This window comes from Podarcis liolepis (genome assembly GCF_965112155.1).
Source record: "Podarcis liolepis genome assembly, chromosome: 2".
Taxonomy (NCBI): domain Eukaryota; kingdom Metazoa; phylum Chordata; class Lepidosauria; order Squamata; family Lacertidae; genus Podarcis; species Podarcis liolepis.
The window spans coordinates 125,983,081-125,998,081 of record NC_139555.1 but is presented as its reverse complement, the minus strand read 5'-3'; the positions used below and the strand labels follow the sequence as shown (position 1 = coordinate 125,998,081).

The window sequence follows — 15,001 nt, the reverse complement described above, 5'->3', positions numbered from 1 at the left end:
TAATAATTTTGTAGAGCTGATAAACATACTTTATGGGAGACTTCAATGGCAATAATGAGAGGTCAAATAATTCAAAAGCTTCATATTTTTGGGGGGGACACACCAAGGGAGAAAGCACTGAATGATGAGGTTGAAATTGAAAAACTAGAATTTGTTAAAAACCTTTAACTAGCTGCTCTTAAAATAATTATAGAAAATCAGAGCTACTTAGAAAGTAATCTCTTAATATTTGCTCAGAAAGATAGAAAAAGCTAAGGTTGTAAGACAGTGTTTATTTGAAAAAGGGAACAAAGCTGGCAAATTGTTAGCACATTTTTACACAAACACACACTTATATACTTTCAACAATTAAAGACCAAAGAGGATAACAAGATCTGATGGGATCACAAATGAATTAATTTTTTAAAATAAGAAATCATATACATCTGATTGTCACAAAAAAGATGCTATTGAAGCCTTTTTATATCTAAAAATAATAAAAACACAATGTCTAACCCAATCTCTTTGTGATAAGCTCCAATCTCTTACAATGCTCCCTAAACTCTGCAGAATGGTTAATGTGTTAAAAGGCAATGAAACCCCCAGACTGGATGGTTTCATAGCCAAGTAATATGAAAAATTATTGAATGAATTAGAGTAATCTTTGAAAGTGACATTAAATAAATTATGCTAAGAACTGTTTTTCCTAAAACATGGCAAATGGCTAGAATAGTGATCACATATTTAAAAATATAATGTCCAGCCGTACTGTCTTACAGCATTGCTGAATCAGGGCTTTGTTTCACAATTCTAGCAAGTAGATTAAATATAGTAATACATAAATATATAGCAGATCAAACTGGATTTATTATGGGACATAAACTCTCTTGAAACATATGTAAGGTTCTACATTTCATTCATGTTACCAATAAAGTGAAACAACTATATGGCATATTATTATTTTTTATGCAGAGAAAGCCTTTGATCGTTTAGAATGGGCTTTTTATAGCCTGTATTGGATTATATAGGGCTACGCAGGGGATCTATGACATGGATCAAGTTAATACATTTAAATCCTAAACAAAATCTGAAGGGCATCATGTTGGTGACTCCTGTTCTAAAAATGCTTAAGGATAGGCCAAACCCAGCTTTCCCTTTGCTAGCCATTTATCCATCTTTAGCTTAACTTTTTTTTTATTATTTAACTATTTAAATTTGTAAACCTCTGTCTACAATGAAGTGGTATGGGAATTTTATTTCAAATAAAAATAGAGGTTTAGGTCAAGTCATGGAGGTGGCTAAGGATAGTAACAGAAACTAGTCCTTATGGATATGACCCCCCTCCACTGTTTGAGGCAGGAAGACTCTGAGTTCCAGTTGTTGGGCATCACTTGTAGGGAAAGGGCTGCTGCACTGACCCCTTCCTTGTGGGCTTCCCTTTGTTTTGTTTTTTGTTTTTAATAATATTTATTAAAAGTTTTAAACAATACATCACCAAACACATAAAACACCATCACCAACATACAAAAAGAAAAATAGACACAAAACAAATAACATAATTAAATTTCAGTAATGTCAGGGCTGCCTCAGGTCTCAGCTCACAAAAGACCAACGCCAAGTTCTTCTTATATACAAGGATGTTTATTGCAGTTCATAGTTAGTTCCACAACCGAGGCGTGCAGCCCCCACGTCTGTTAACCTTAGACCGTTGAAGTCCCCTCTGAATCAGTCCCTCCCCTACACCAGTTTAAGAGGCTTACGCTTCTCCACCTCTTTCTCTCCTTCCTTTTCCGCAGGGTCTTTCTGCCCGCTGGGGTTCCGCCCCTCCTGGATTCCCCTGACGCGGAATCCCCAGACTGCTCTTCCCCCCTCCTGCGGGCTTTGGGACCTGGCTCCTCCTCCGGGCTCCCTGTTCTTCCGCGCACCTCCTCATTTGAACTTGGCACGCGCGCCCAACCTCTAACCTTCCTTTTGACAGTTATGCTACTCCCCTCACTGCCCTCCTCCCCTTCCGGGAGAATGGCTTGCTCTGACCCCTCCTCCTTCTCTGCTGCCGGAGCTGTTTCCCCTGACACACTGGAACCTCCCCCCCCTCGCTGCGCTCTGGTGGGGAAGCCGGCCCTGACTCCCAGCTGCCGCTTTGGGGTCCCCTGCTGGCCCCCCGCTCCTGACACTTTCCCCCTGGGGCTCCCCTTGCCCTGACCACAGGCGCCTCCTTCTGGGAATCCTCTGATTCGCTGGAGAGACTCATGGAATCCCTTGCGTCATTGCCATCCTCTTCCTCGCTGTCCTGGGATTCCTCTCCATCGCTCTCCATTTCCTGCCTTCCCTGTGCCTCTGTCCCTGTACCCCTGACAAGTAAGACCAAATTTCCATAACTTTTCTTTTGGACTTCCTCACATCTCCCTTTCCTGCGTTCCCATTTATGGAGTTATATTCAGCAATTCTTCGCCTTCTTTCAAATCTTATTCTGTAGTTTACAAATATTATGTCACCAATTTTAAACTTTATTATCAAATATTTAGAAATTTAAATCTGACATAATATTAATCAAAGCTTCAATTTTGTTCTTATAGTTCACTTGTTTTCATGCAACTTTCCACTAAGTTACTAATGCCAGATTATTTCCTATCCTGCATTATCTTAACATTCTTCCCTTTGGGGCAACTGGTTGTCCATTTTGAGAAGAGGATGCTGGACTTTATGGTCCCTTTGCCTGATCCAGTTTCAGGGCTCTTCTGATGTCAATCATGTTCAGCCAAACTCAACTTTCTCCAGATTTGTACCTTGTCAGTCTCTTGAGTCAACATGTTTTTCTCTTGCTCTGCACCTGCTTCTAGAGGAGACCTTTCTTCCCCTTACAATTATCAGAACCACAGTGATCTATTATTATCTCTCTTGCATACGCTTTGAATGCTGCCTTTGGGAACAATAACACAAACCTCACAATCAAGAGCAGCAGGAGGTTATTTACTCCACTGTGCCTGAGAAGTTAGATATATAAAATATATTGTGTGCCACAGAGTCCTTGCAGTCAAGATATACGTCAGGTGAAAGGGTTAGGGGATAAGTCCTTGTGTAGCTTAATCAGAACATAGGAACCTGCCTTCTAGCTTAGTACTATCTACTGACTGTAAGCTCTCCAGGTAGAGGACATCCTCAGTCCTACCTGGAGCAGTTAGCAGAGGTTAAACCCGGCACGTTATGGCTGGAAAAGAAATGCTCTACCACTGAGCTATGGCCCTTCCTCTTTGGTTCACTGGACAAGTCCCAGCAACCTCTGTCCAGCAAGAGTTTAGGTTTCTTCTGATTAGCTGGTTATGGAGAAACAGTTGGAAGGGAAGTGTAGCAGGCACATTCAGAATGATAACACTGCTCCTGTTGCTCCCTCTTGTAACCTGTGGGATGGAGCATAAGGCAAAATGCCCACTGAACCTGCTCAGGGATACAAATTATGCTGTGAATTTTTACAGGCCAGGAGGCCATCTCCTTAGTGGAGTCATATCTTCAAGATTCATTGGAGATCAATTTCCCTTTACATTTGACAAGAGCCCGTTTATCTGGGTTGATGCGTGAGTAATGTACTGATGTGTTTCTGATTCCTTTATTGTTTTACTTATTTATGCATTTTTTGGTTACATTTGGATACACTTGTTTTCATCCATCCATCCTCTCCTATCTAATTGTTTGTGGACTTCCCCAACCTATCTATCCTTGACATTCTATCTTACCCTATTTGTTGTTGTTATTTAGTTGTTCAGTCGTGTCCAACTCTTCGTGACCCCATGGACCAGAGCACGCCAGGCACTCCTGTCTTCCACTGCTTCCCGCAGTTTGGTCAAACTCATGCTGGTAGCTTCGAGAACACTGTCCAACCATCTTGTCCTCTGTCGTTCCCTTCTCCTTGTGCCCTCCATCTTTCCCAACATTCCAGGGAGTCTTCTCTTCTCATGAGGTGGCCAAAGTATTGGAGCCTCAGCTTCACGATCTGTCCTTCCAGTGAACACTCAGGGCAGATTTCCTTAAGAATGGATAGGTTTGATCTTCTTGCAGTCCATGGGGCTCTCAAGGGTCTCCTCCAGCATCATAATTCAAAAGCATCCATTCTTCGGCGATCAGCCTTCTTTATGGTCCAGCTCTCACTTCCATACATCACTACTGGGAAAACCATGGCTTTAACTATACGGACCTTTGTTGGCAAGGTGATGTCTCTGCTTTTTAAGATGCTGTCTAGGTTTGTCATTGCTTTTCTCCCATGAAGCAGGCGTCTTTTAATTTCGTGGCTGCTGTCACCATCTGCAGTGATCATGGAGCCCAAGAAAGTAAAATCTCTCACTGCCTCCATTTCTTCCCCTTCTATTTGCCAGGAGGTGATGGAACCAGTGGTCATGATCTTCGTTTTTTTGATGTTGAGCTTCAGACCATATTTTGCACTCTCCTCTTTCACCCTCATTAAAAGGTTCTTTAATTCCTCCTCACTTTCTGCCATCAAGGTTGTGTCATCTGCATATCTGAGGTTGTTGATATTTCTTCTGGCAATCTTAATTCTGGCTTGGGATTCATCCAGCCCAGCCTTTCGCGTGATGAATTCTGCATATAAGTTAAATAAGCAGGGAGACAATATACAGCCTTGTCGTACAATATACAGCCTTCTATGCTTAGGCAAGTGCAATGCTGCCTGTGGCTCTGGAGGGGAGGTTGTAGCCCCTGTTTGCCCCTCCTTGGTTAAGGGTTTCCCTTTGAAGGGATCCAAAAGGAGTGGCTTCTGTCCGACACCCAGGCAGCGTCTAGGTCATAGCACTCTTTCAAGGGGGACCCCTGGGGGTGGATACTCCTATTCAGGGCTTTTTTTGCAGCCAGAAGTCACTGGAACTCAGTTCTGGCATCTCTCAGGTGGGTGCCTTTGCCATTATAAGAAAACAAGGGAGGTGTTCTGGCACCTCTTTTTCTAGAAGAATAGCAATGCCTCTATTTGATGTAGCCCCCACCCCCAAGATGTGGTTTACCCCCAGATGCACTCCCTGCAGATGTGCTCGGCTGGAATAATTGACTTCACTCAATACTGATGCCAAACCATTCACATCTGTAACCAATAAAATTGTGGCCGAGCTGAACCCAAAAACTATATGCTGCTGTCTTGACTGGTTATTCATCACCCTAGGGAACTGTGAGGTCACAGGGCACACAACCACCAGACCTGGTAGGACAACCAAGTAGGTCACCACATAGGGCCAGATTTGTGTTTTTCTCCATTCTCCTCTCTTGCAAGGATAGTGCGGACACTGCCCCACTGTGCCCTACTTGCTGGGCTCCTTTCTCATTTGCTTTGATTGATAAAAATAATAATAATGTGACTATCAATTTCACTGAATGGACGTGACAATGTGACACCATTATTTATGCAGTGAGACAGATAGCAGGGGATTGCAAATTCTTACCTTCTTGCTTGCCATTCACGATGTCAATAAAAACCCCAGGCTCTTAGCCAACATCACCCTGGGCTACAGCATCTACGAGACCAATTTTGATGGAAGAATGACTTCAGATGCCCTGACAGATCTGCTTGCTGGTGGGAGAATCAATATCCCAAACTACAGCTGTGGAAGGCGGAGAAAACTGCTAGCTGTTCTTGAACGGGGTGAATCCGACATCTCCATGCACATTGCAGGCATGTTGGGCATCTACAAAATCCCACAGGTAAGAATGGGCTTCACGTGAGGCATACCTGACATCTTCCTCCCCATGAAAAAAAAAGTAATGCTAAGGATAATGTAACTGGTTTTATTCCTTACTTTATAATGTACACCACTTTGAAACACTGCTTTTCATGAAGGAGAAAGCATATAGAAATGTTTTAATAAATAAATTGTGGAAAATGCTCCAAACTCAGAGAAAGGGGGTCAAAATGGCAAGTGTAAATGAGTATGAAGTGTTGCAGATGGGGGGCAAGAAAGAAATCCCAATTTTACATATATACTCATAATTAAACGATGGAGCTTGTTGTCCACAGGTAGCAGCAATGGACACTAACTTGGACGACTTTAAAAGGGGATTGGGCAAATTCATGGAGGAGGAGAAGGCTATCATTGGCTACTGGCCATGATGACCATGCTCCTGTCACCACAGTTTCTGGAAAACACAAGAGCAGAGAGTGCTATTGTTTTCAGCTACTGCTTGGTGTTTCCCACATGCATCTGATTGGCCAGAATGAGAACTGGATCCTTGGTCCGTCCCCCCCCCATTGACTCTTTCTTAACTGCTTACAAACTATTGCAGTTAAGTGGTATGTACATAGCTTAAAGAGAAATAAAATGTTTCATTTCAAATAAGTTAGATGATGATAATTAAATTTGTCATCTTCTTTCACATAGAAGTATCCAATCTTTGTCCTGAAAAGCAAAGCATCAGTCTCTCTCTCCCTTATGTCTTAGTGACTACTGCAGTTAAGTTGTCTATACATTGCTAAAATAAAATAAAAACACTTTATTTCAAATACGGTTGAGGTTGTCATCTAATCTTTGTTCAGAAAAGCAAAGTACCCATCTCTTTCCCTTATCTCTCCAGCTCAGTTCTGGCTTTGTTCTTCATGATAAAAAACAGTCCCCTTTTGTCAACCGGATGGCCCCAAATGAAGAAGCTCTGTACGATGGGGTGGTCCAACTCCTCCTGCACTTCAGATGGACATGGGTGGGCCTCTTTGCTTCAGACAACGGCAATGGAGAAAAGTTCCTGAGCACTTTGACGCCTAAAATGAGCAATAGGGAAATTTGTGTTGCCTTCACCGAAAGAGTACAACGGAAAACTTCCTTGTGGTTTCCTCATGAACCATCTCCCTTGTGGAGACAAGTCAATGTATTTGTTTACTATGCAGAATCTCAGTATGGATTTTTTGTCATCGTAGAGGTACAATCTTTCTTTGAAAGGACACAAACCGGGGGGAAAGTCTGGATCACCACAGGTCTTCAGGACACAATCATGTCATATGAGACGGAAGCCTTCCGGCATGCCCATGGTTCTTTGTCCTTTGTAATAAAGACCAAAAAAAGCAGGAGAATTGGCCACTATGAACCAATACCTACTGCTTCTTGGCAGAAAGCATTTACATGTTCATATTCAGAGCAACCCTTGTCTGTGAGGAGTTGGGAAAAATGTAGGGAGAAGGAGCATCTGAAGATGCCAAGGCAGGAGATGATTGATGGGATCCACTCCCAAGACAGTTATATCACTTACTACATTGTCCAAGTCGTGGCTCAGGCCTTGAATGCAGCCTATTCATCCAGATCAAAGCAGAGGTTGATGGTGGGTGGAGGAGACGAGATGGAACGTCAAAGTCTGCAGCCATGGCAGGTATGGCCTCTCGCTTTTGAAGATTGTGATTTATTAACACAGCTCTGGAATGATCCTGATAGGAACATAGGAATCTGCCTTACATCAAAGCAGAGCATTGATCTATCTAGCTTAGTATTTTCCACGTTGACTGCCTGCCTGTGGTTCTCCAGAGTTTCTGAAAGGGAATATTTCCCAGCCCAACTGGAGATTCAATCTGTGGCCTTTTGCATTCAAAGCAGATGTTCTACCAAGTCCATTATGCCTTTCTGCCCATTATCCCGCAGTCAGAATCAAGCATTGTGGCAGTGTATTTTATTCATTTCTTTCTACACATTTCTGCAAATGTATAAGCCACTCTTCATCATACCTGAGGGCAGTTTCCAGGAACACATTGAAATGCAATGAACAGATCATATGTTTAAATAATCCAATAACATTGTTTTCACCTGCTGGCAGAAACCTACCAGAGTCCTGCCTCCCAGAGACTCATAAGGCAAGGAGAAACTGGAACGATGGGGAGCAAACAACAGAAATGGCCCTCTCATGCCTCAGAGCCACAAAACCAGTGTGACATTCCGGCATACAAAAGTACCAGCCACAAATTGGCAGGCGTCACAACATAGAGAGCACCGTAGAGCTGTTTGGACCATTGGTCTGAGTCTGCAGTTATCTACCTATTTTAGATTACTTAGATCACAACCATGTGTTACACACAGGGCTGCCTCTGAAGACAGTGCAGAAACTTCAGCTGGTGTCAGAGTCAGCAGACAGGTTACTCACCAGGGCTAGATGGTTGGAGCAATGGTCCAACCACACTGGCTGCCAATTGGTTTCTGGGCCCAATTCAAAGTGTTGGTTTCCATTTATAAAGCCTTAACAGAGATTGGGGGTTTGTTGGTTTGTTGGTAAGTCACTTTGGGTACCCTGGGCAAGATAAAGCAACTCCTGTATTTTTCCATCTATAAGATGCCCCCATGTATAAGACGCCCACTATTTGAGGGGACTCCAAATTAAGAAAACACCCCTCAGCACTACCCGTGTTTAAGACGAGCCCCACTTTGAAACCTAATTTTTTGGTAAAAAAAAACCCTAGTCTTATAGATGAAAAAATACAGTAATTTTTTAAAAATAAATAATATGAATAATAATAATTATTAGCAGCTTTGTACACTACATTTCTTGGGAATTCAAAAAAATCACCAAATGCAGTTTTGAAAGGTCAAAAACGTAGAATAATAGAGTAACAGAATTGTAGAATTGGAAGGGACCCCAGACATCATCTAGTCCAACCTTCTTCAATGCAGGGATCCCAACTAAAGCGTCCATGACAGATGGCCATCCAACCGCTGCCTTAAAATATCCAAGGAAGGAGATTCCACCACTTTCTGACAGAGTCCATTCCATTATCAAATAGCTCTTACCATCAGAAAGTTTTTACTTTGGCCAGAATCCCCTTTCTTGTAACTTGAAGCCATGGGTTCGAGTCCTACCCTCCTGAGCAGGAGAAACCAAGTTTGCTCCATCTTCCATGTGACAGCCCTTCAGATACTGGAAGATGGCTCTCATATCTCCACTCAGGAGAATCTGGATGTAAAATGAAGATGGGGCTGGTTGTTTTACAAAATTTAATAAGCAGTCTAAAACTAGACCTAACTCAGAAAACATGAGGGAATTAAATTCAGAGATTCAAACACTACCATTCTGGATTATCATTAGACATCAATACATTTACAAACTTTTGTGTTACAAATTCATCCACAGAGCTCCAAAATTGCTTTGCTCTGAGGGAGCCCTATGATAAATGGAAGGAATATCCAACCAATTTTTTTCTACCTCCAAACTTCCGTATAATCTATGACTACCAGAGCCCTAATGCAACTGGATCGACATTTTCATAGTTTCCTTTAGAAAAAGAGACCCTGTAGTAGAAATTGGAATCCATCCCTTGAACAACATTGTGTTCCACCTTTAATAAATCCATATTGACAATTTTTTTCACTAAATTTCCCAAAACCATTACCTGTCTTTTCCAATATATGCAATAATACTGACTTTGGTCTTTGACTAAATGTTGAAGCCAAATGAGGGGACTTTAGCGTGCATCATAGTCCCTAGGAGCCCAGATGAAAGATGTATTGGCCCTTATTCAAAAGAGATCAGGGTGCAGACACAGCAAGGATGAATTATCCAAAGTGGTTTCACATTATCTCAGAGCTGGAGTTTCCTCTGTTCTAGCTTCATTCATTCTTGAAAGGAGTCAATCTGTCTTCTGATACTTCAGCTGATGGACAGTATTTGGATGAGAATGGGGCACTGGCCATTGACTTTGATATTGTGAATTGGGTGCTGTTTCCAAATAATTCGCATGCTAGTGTGAAGATTGGGAGCATAGAGAGACAGAAGTCCTCAAATATAAAGTTCACCATTAACTCGGAAGGAACTGTATGGCCCACGGTGTTTAAGAAGGTAGGATAAATTTATTTAACCTTTAAATATACAGTATGTGATTTCTGCTACACTCTAATAGCTAGTTGAACAGTACATATGAGGCTTTCATTGCAATCCTAGACCAGTGTTTCCCAACCTTTTTTGGGCAAAGGCACACTTGTTTCATGAAAAAAATCTCGAGGCACACCACCATTACAGCCCCGTGACGTCAGCGCGCAGCGTCACGCTGGGAGGGACATGAATTGCTAGCAAATTACATAATCACCTCCTTGAGGGCTGGCTCATCTTCTCCGAAGGCAGAACCCCATTAATTAACAGCACAGACTCACACCATAGCCAAGACGAGGGGGGAAAACCTCAGTCATGCACAGTCATGCACATGTGGGGGCTAAATGAGAACGAAGACCGGGCAGAGAGCAGGGTTCAAATCACCCCACCTGGCCAGGACAATCCCTGGGTGCTCCCTTGGGCCACTCGCCTGACCCACCTCGCAGGGCTGTTGTTGCGAGGATAACACGGGGAGAACCACGCGCGCCCCCGGGAGCTCCTTGGAGGAGAAAGCGGGCGATGAATGCAATGCACGAAATATATGAGAGGCGACCAGGTTTTGCAGGTGAGGGGCCCCCGCCAGCCTCCGCTTCCAACACCCGGCGCAACGACGCCGAAGTTTCCCCCCGGGCTCGGCTCGGGGAGCAGCGCTGCTCCCCCCCGGCTCCCCTTCGCCCTCCCGGCTCTCTCTGCCGCCCACTGGGGACCCCCCTCACCTGCCAAGTCCGGAGCGCCGGTGGAAGTTGCATGCATGCATGCAGGGCGCCGTGTTGCCATTGCATTGCACTGCACTCCATGCAACGTCTGCACGCATGCATTGCCTTGCACGCCCGCCAAGGGGTCTCCCCGCGGTCCGATGCGTCCCCTCGGGCGCGGATGCAGCATTGCAAAAATAAAAAACCCCCGACGCAGCCCTACCTGGGGGGCAGCCTCCGCCTCCGCTGCTCCGCCTCCGCGGGGATCCCCGGGCTCCATCCTGCCGCCCGATCTCCGCGGGGGCGCAGGCAGGCTGTGTGGGGTCTGCGCGGAAGAGCCCCTGCCCGCCCGGCCGCCGCCGCTGCGCTCATTCCATGGCTGGGAGAAGAGCGCTTCAAACAAAACGCCCGGCCCGCCAGGCCACGCTGGGAAATGTAGTTTGCGCACCCCGCGCGGGCGCAGAGCCCAAGGGCGAGGGGACTATGGATCCTGGCAGCCCCCGCGCCGGGGACGGAGGGGGAGAGGCCGGGTGCAGGGATGGAGGGACGGGTGGGCGAGCGAGTGAGTGAGTGGCAGCCGCCAAGCCTTGGCCGAGAGCCAGGAAGGGCCTCCCCGGAGGAGGAGGAGGAGGAGGGAGGCGCAGAGCGGGAGGGAGGGAGGGAACCCCAGGGGCCATCTACTGACGGCGCCCCAATCGAAAATTTGACTTAAAAAAAAATCTTTCGAATTTTTTAATTTTTCCCGCGGCACACCAGGCAACATCTCGCGGCACACTAGTGTGCCGCGGAACAGTGGTTGGGAAACACTGTCCTAGACACTTCCTGGAGCCAAGTCCCATTGAGCTTAATGGACCCCACTCATATTTAAGCACAACTGCATAAACCAGTAGCAGATGTGATGGCAGCTTTATCAGGATTGTTTGAGTGCTGCATTTTGTGGGAGTGTTTTATGATTGCTTCTTCAAAGATCATGAAGTTAGGCTCTTGTTCTTTGCATCTTTCATGCTGCCTCGATCATCTGTATGTATAGAAAAAGGAGGCATTCATGTTAAAGGAAAGCAGCAGATACTCTAATGAGTTTTCATGGCCATGCTGCTCTACAAAAAAGAAAAAGGAATCACAATTGGAAGTAAAGATGCCTTTTCCTGGATCCTTCCCAAACTCAACAATCCATTTCCTAATGCTTTATCCTCAATGCTCCTTCTCTTCATTTCCAGGCCACGCCTCATGCAAGATGCACAGAGAGCTGCCACCCAGGATGTGCCAAGCAGATTCAGGAAGGGAAGCCCCCGTGCTGCTATGACTGTGCTCCCTGCTCAGAAGGGACCATCTCCACTCAGGAAGGTAGGACATTACATCATTGGAAAGGGCCATCAATGGGAGGGTGGGGTAAATATCTGAGCCAGCCTGAACAATCGTGTTTGTGATGGAACACCATGAACGGAATGCCTCATGAATGGAATGCCTCTCTGGTTTCTCATTTATATGCTGATCACCTCTCACCACTGCTTAATTATCTTGGCTTGCAGGAGCACCAGCAGTGGGTATTTGAGTCTGCCATTCCTCCAGCCGGAAGGCTGTCCTTTTGCTTGGTTTTCGGAGGATCAAAGAGCAACAACCGGAGGAAGCAGTTTCCACTAGATGGAAACTGTTCCCGCCTCCTTCAGCAATATATGCATGCACCACCCTTCAGATAAAGGGTGGAAGACCGTCTGCCTTGCTTAAGCTTCCAATTTTACCTTTGAAGCCCCACCGACACAACTGACAAAAATTGCTTTGCCATTCCCTGTGTGCTCTCAATAGAAGCAACTAGGAAACATTTCACAGAGAAAACTTTTTGTTTAAAAAGATTATTTATTAATTTTTCCACAGAAAAGAAATCTTTACCTATTTTAACATAAACTGTAAGTTACTTTTACAGATAGGTAGCCGTGTTGGTCTGCCATAGTCAAAATAAAAAAATTCCTTCCAGTAGCACCTTAAAGACCAACTAAGTTAGTTCTTGGTATGAGCTTTCGTGTGCATGCACACTTCTTCAGATACACATGTAAGTTACTTTATCTGTTGCCTTCCCATCCTCCTTCTCCATGGTTTCCATATTTACCCTTAAATGCTGGATATTTCACCTATACTATTCAGTACATCCGTATTTGTTAACCTATATGTCATAGTAATTCACACTGTTGCTCATATTTCATGTCCTCCTTGCATTTTCATCTTGCTAAAGCAGTTCTTTAAGACTGGAAACATTTTACTGATTATTTAAAGGGTGTGGGTTTTTTTTTGTCATTTTGGTCTCTGATCTTTTCTGTCATTCTTGCCAGTTCCAAATACTCCATCTTTTTCAAAAGCCAATCTTCCTTTGGGCATGCAATATTTTTCATGCTCCCATCATTGAGTGCATAAATAAGTTAACCAGGTTTTTTGGAATAATTCCTTTAACAAAGCTTCAGGTTTATAGGGAATCATCAGCTCCTCCCCATCAGCTGAAACATTATTAAAATCTCATATATCTTTCCCCAGTACCCTTAGCCTTTTTGCAAGTCCGCCACATTTTGCACTTCCAACACATACTTAGTTTAATACATTTTGGCCAGCTTTTTTGTCCTTTTGATATATACTATATATAAATCATCTTCATATAATTTTATTTTAAAGTATAACAAGCAGTAAATCTTAGATTACTCTTCCACAACTCCTATGAAGGCATTTCTATTTTGTTTTTCCTTTTTTGGGGGGATGAATCCATGGATTGAAACTTCTCTACCAGTGAACACAGTGCTCTTTCTTGATCTCTCCCATATGCCAATAATTTTGCACAATTGTAACAGCATCCAGACTGCTGTAGGTGTATGACTTATGTTAGCATACTGAAGTCTCTTTTACTCTGTGCAGATGCCAACGAATGCATCAAATGTCCAGAAGAACAGCATCCAAACAAGAACCGCGATCAATGTGTCCCCAAAGCAATCAACTTCTTGTCCTATGAAGAATATTTGGGGATCCTCCTGGCTTCCTTTGCCCTACTATTATCCTCAATCACAGGCTTTATTTTGGGAATATTCATGAAATATAATGAAACTCCCCTAGTCAAGGCCAACAACAGAGACCTCTCCTACATCCTCCTCTTCTCCCTCCTGCTCTGCTTTTTGTCCTCTTTCCTCTTCATCGGCCGGCCAAGGAAAGTCACCTGTCTTCTCCGACAAACGGTCTTCAGCATTGTCTTCTCATCTGCCGTCTCTTCTGTGTTGGCAAAAACCATCACTGTGGTGTTGGCCTTCTTGGCCACCAAGCCAGGAAACAGGCTGAGGAAATGGCTGGGCAAGAGTCTGACCAACTCCATTGTCATTTCCTGTTCCACTGTCCAAGTTGTCATCTGCATCACCTGGCTGGGACTTTCTCCCCCATTCCCAGACTCTGACATGAGCTCCCAACCTGGAGTGATAATCTTGCAATGCAATGAAGGGTCTGTTGCCATGTTTTACGCTGCTCTCGGCTACATGGGCTTCCTTGCTGCCATCTGCCTCACAGTGGCTTTCCTAGCCAGGAATCTGCCTGGGGCCTTCAATGAAGCCAAGCTGATCACCTTCAGCATGCTGGTCTTCTGCAGTGTTTGGGTGTCCTTTGTGCCCACCTACCTGAGCACCAAGGGGAAATACATGGTAGCCGTGCAGGTCTTCTCTATCTTGGCTTCCAGTGCTGGGCTTCTGGGCTGTATCTTCATGCCCAAGTGCTACATTATTATACTGAAGCCCAAACTCAACACAAAGGAGTACCTGACAGCAAAAAACTAAACAGAGAGAGTGAGAGAGATTATCCATCTTTCCTTTGGTCTGTATTAAAAGCATTGTTATTCATTTTCAACAGGTGATGCTGAATTTTTGCGTTTCTCTAGGGAGTTCAGGAGTTCAGTTGTTTAAAACTGCCATTTTCCTCTCAGTATGACACCTCATTCACTTTGCTCAGTCGATGTTTTACCTTTCAGCATCACTGCCTTCTCACTTTAGACACTCTGCCCTTTCTATTCCTCAACTGTCTCATGGCTCTGAGTCCTGGAAGACCTGCTCCCTGCCTTACAGGCCTTTCCCCACCTGACCTGAGGAGGGAGGGGTCCTGACTGACTCCAACTACAAAAGCTGAGGCTGCTGAACGGAATTTTGGGTTGGGATCTTGTTTAAAGGTTAACTGATTTTAATTTGTGGGAGGGGGTTTGTTGTTGCTTCTATGGTTTGATTGTGGATGAGGAGGCCGATTATATCTATAGCACAGAGACTTGCTTGGATGAGTGAACAGGCAGGAGTTGGTCGTACCCAGCTGTGCCCACCTGATTATTCGGTGCAGCATCAGGGCAGACCTGAGGGTCGGGGAGGGGGAGTAGCTGCGTCTAAAGAGATCCCATCTCTTTCTCCAAGTTCTCTGTCCAGTTGGGGGAGTATCTACAATATGTCTTCTCCTTTGTTACAATATATGAACACGACTGCGAGACTTTTATATGCACAAAG

General features: G+C 44.5%; 1 protein-coding gene across 1 annotated transcript; it reads left to right on the top strand.

Annotated features, from left to right (window-relative positions):
- Positions 1 to 1,213: 1,213 nt before the first annotated feature.
- LOC310699309 (vomeronasal type-2 receptor 26-like) lies at positions 1,214 to 14,293 on the top strand (the record flags this gene model as incomplete). Its single annotated transcript, XM_083486955.1, has 6 exons — positions 1,214 to 1,221; positions 5,385 to 5,676; positions 6,544 to 7,326; positions 9,544 to 9,774; positions 11,717 to 11,843; positions 13,395 to 14,293. 6 exons carry the CDS (start codon positions 1,214 to 1,216, stop codon positions 14,291 to 14,293), a joined length of 2,340 nt encoding a protein of 779 aa, XP_083343081.1.
- Positions 14,294 to 15,001: the final 708 nt, after the last annotated feature.